This window comes from Cebus imitator, unplaced genomic scaffold (assembly GCF_001604975.1).
Source record: "Cebus imitator isolate Cc_AM_T3 unplaced genomic scaffold, Cebus_imitator-1.0 Scaffold150, whole genome shotgun sequence".
Lineage (NCBI taxonomy): Eukaryota > Metazoa > Chordata > Mammalia > Primates > Cebidae > Cebus > Cebus imitator.
The window spans coordinates 1,121,077-1,124,002 of NW_016107465.1; the positions used below are offsets into that span (position 1 = coordinate 1,121,077).

Sequence of the window (2,926 nt, forward strand, 5' to 3'; positions counted from 1 at the left end):
CTCAGCCTCCTGAGTAGCTGGGATTACAGGCACGTGCCACCATGCCCAGCTAATTTTTTGTATTTTTAGTAGAGACGGGGTTTCACCATGTTGACCAGGATGGTCTCGATCTCTTGCCCTCGTGATCCACCCGCCTCGGCCTCCCAAAGTGCTGGGATTACAGGCTTGAGCCACCGCGCCCGGCCCTACACTTTTTTTTAATGCTAAGTAAAATGTTGGGATTTTTCCATAATGCATATGTGTTTATTATGTTTAATTCATTTCACTACTAAATATTTACATTTTGGATTCTAAATTGCACAATGCTCAGAAGTGGCATGTGCAGAATCAGCAGATTGTAAGGAAGAGGGCAACTCAATAATGCGAATGGCCTGAAAGACAGATGACAATGTTCCTGCTAAATGTGCTCTTCAAGTGTATCTACAGGACAGTCTGACATTTTAAAAAGAGGAAAATGTTTCCAGGACTTGTCACTCCGTATTCTATACAACAGCTATTTTGATTCTCTTCTTCCAGGAGATAGGGCAGCCTTTTCCTACTATTGTTTAAACTTTGCTCCCTTTTGGTAAACAAATCCCTCAAGGCTGGGGTTTTTGAAAACGCCATTCATGCCCCTCCCCCGTTGGTTTCATTTATGTAGGTTCTTTTGTAAATAGTTTTTTCTTTCCCCAAATACACAATTGGTTTACCATATTGTCTGTTATTTTGAATTTATGCTATTGGCTTCCTTGTGTGCTCCAGTTCTTTCCTCTCACCGAAGATTGAATCCACCAGGTCAGGGGTCGGCAAACTTTTTCTGTAAAGTGCCAGATAGGAAATGCTTTGGGCTTTGACGGCTGCTACTCAGCCCTGCCGGGTAATGCGAAAGCGGCCACAGACAACACAGAAGGAAATGAGCGCGACCGTGTTCCAGTAAATTTTGGAATTTCATCTAATTTTCACGTACCACAGAGTATTTTTTTTTTTTATTTCTTTTCAGCCATTAAAAAACGTAAAATAAAAATTCTTAGCAGGCCTTACAATAACAGGCAGCAGGCGGGCGGTAGTTCATCACCCCAACGCTAGAGGAATGAGACCTTCTCGAGCCGCGAGGGTGAAAACCCCGGCGACTTCTCCCACCTGCGCGGTCTCTGGGAGGCAGCGTTCCCATTGTCAGGATTTTTCCGGGGCGCTAGAGCACCACGCCACCAGGAGTCTACGTCCTCCTCGGCAGCCCATCTATCAGTTCTGTGAAGGTGGCAAGAGTCCTGGCAAGGCTTTCAGGGCGCAGCCAAGTCCCGGACTCCAGCACAGAAACCCTATAGACACCTCCAGGCCCCAGCGAGGCGGCGCGGCGCGGTAGTGGCGAGCAGGTACGCACTCACCTGGCGCCAGTTCGAGTCCTCCCAAATACAGCGGAGAGGCGACGGCCAAGCGCGCGACTGTCCCCAGTGCGCCGCTACCCGCAGCTCGCTCCCCGAGAGGCCCACGCCCCTCCCGGGGTAGGGGGTGCCAGGTACGGGTGGCCACTGGAGGCCCCTCCACCCGGCTCAGCGCGGGGTTCCTGTCCCCGTTGGGGCGGAGCTCCGGCGAGCGTGGCCTCTGGCGCGCGCCCCTGATGGCTCCCGCCCTTCCCTATCGGGGGCGCGCGCGCCCCGGCAGGTCCTGGCGCGTGCCCGCTTCGCCCTCGCTCCGCTCCAGCCGGTTCCGCCGCCGTGCGCGCCGCCCGCGCTCCCGCTGCGGCGAAGCTGCCAGCCCGGGAGCCAATTAGCGCTCGGCGAGGCGGCGACCACTTCCTCGTCGTCCCGGCGCGCGCTCTCGACAGCTCGGGCGGCCGCTGGGCGGGGCGGGGCACTCTGCGGAGCCGCTCTGCTTGCGTCCGCCTGTCTCAGCCTAGGGTGGGCGCCGGACCTGGGAGGCGCAGGGCTGTAAGCCAGACGAAAAGAAACTTCGGGGTGTCCGGAGTGCCAAGTGGCGGCAAGCGGTGGACTTTTCTGCGGGGCCTTTAGGATTTGCAGCTCCAGGAAGCGAGATGTCGAAGCCGCCACCCAAACCAGTCAAACCAGGTGAGGGAGGTGACGGAGGCGCTCGCCGGGTCCTCCAGCCGTCGCGGTGCCGGCGCCTCCTCTGCCGCTTGGCAGCGAGGACCCGGCGCGCACCCGGCCCCGAGCCTGGCTTCCGAGATCCGCCCCAGCGTGATGGGAGCTCTTAGTTTTGCTGCGGTCGCTATTACGGGGGAGGGATTGATTTGACACCAAGAGGATTTTGAGGATTAAAAAATATGTTTTAAAGGGGAGTCAGCCTCACTTTTGCAACATTGTCATTCGCTGAAACTTTCAGAGGGTGTGATGGCAGCGTCCCATGGAAGTTTTCCGGAAAGACAGGGCCATTGATCTCCCTTTAAAAAATGTCTTGAAATGGTCTTTAGCCACTTCCTCTTTTCTCAGTGTTTGTCACTGTCAATTTAGGGTTCCTGACCGGCCAGAGTGAACGGGAAGTGCAATGCTTGCAGGGCGGGGTGCGCGAGCGAGCCTCCTCCGGGACTTCACCGAGGAGCCGCGTTAGAAACTGACCTTGGGATCTTGGGAAGAGCGTTTAGAAAACTCTGTACTCGCGCTCCCTCTGGAAAGAATCTAGCATGCGGCAGTAATCTCAGCTGTTGCTATTCGGAAGTGTAGCTATGTTATCTTTTCCTTCGCTCTCCCAAAGGCGTTGGCGAGCTAAACCTGAGAGGGCTGAGATTACTAAATTCTCAAAGCAGTTTTCTTGGCGGTTTGTCCTTGTTCACTTTTGCTCTGTTCTTAGAATATTTTCTGTGATATGCAGAAATAAGAGAATTATAAAAGACAGACGTGTTCTAATTAAAAACTGTAACATACTCTTCGGCGCTTTCATTTGGGTGGGTAATTAGAAAGGACTGAGTATTTCAATACAGTAACAACGCTTA

The 2,926-nt window shown here is 53.7% G+C and overlaps 2 protein-coding genes across 2 annotated transcripts in view; one reads left to right on the plus strand and one right to left on the minus strand.

The window, feature by feature from the left end:
- Positions 1 to 1,639, minus strand: part of NMRK1 (nicotinamide riboside kinase 1) — a 30,741-nt gene extending 29,102 nt beyond the window's left edge. Inside the window, exon 1 of the mRNA XM_017543245.2 lies at positions 1,365 to 1,639. The gene's annotated coding sequence lies outside the window, so the exon portion shown is untranslated. The remainder of the gene's footprint in view (positions 1 to 1,364) is intronic.
- Positions 1,640 to 1,783: 144 nt separating this feature from the next.
- Positions 1,784 to 2,926, plus strand: part of OSTF1 (osteoclast stimulating factor 1) — a 54,797-nt gene continuing 53,654 nt past the window's right edge. The window contains exon 1 of the mRNA XM_017543246.2: positions 1,784 to 2,045. Within this exon, the coding sequence (XP_017398735.1) occupies positions 2,012 to 2,045 (34 nt within the window). The 5' untranslated portion in view covers positions 1,784 to 2,011. The remainder of the gene's footprint in view (positions 2,046 to 2,926) is intronic.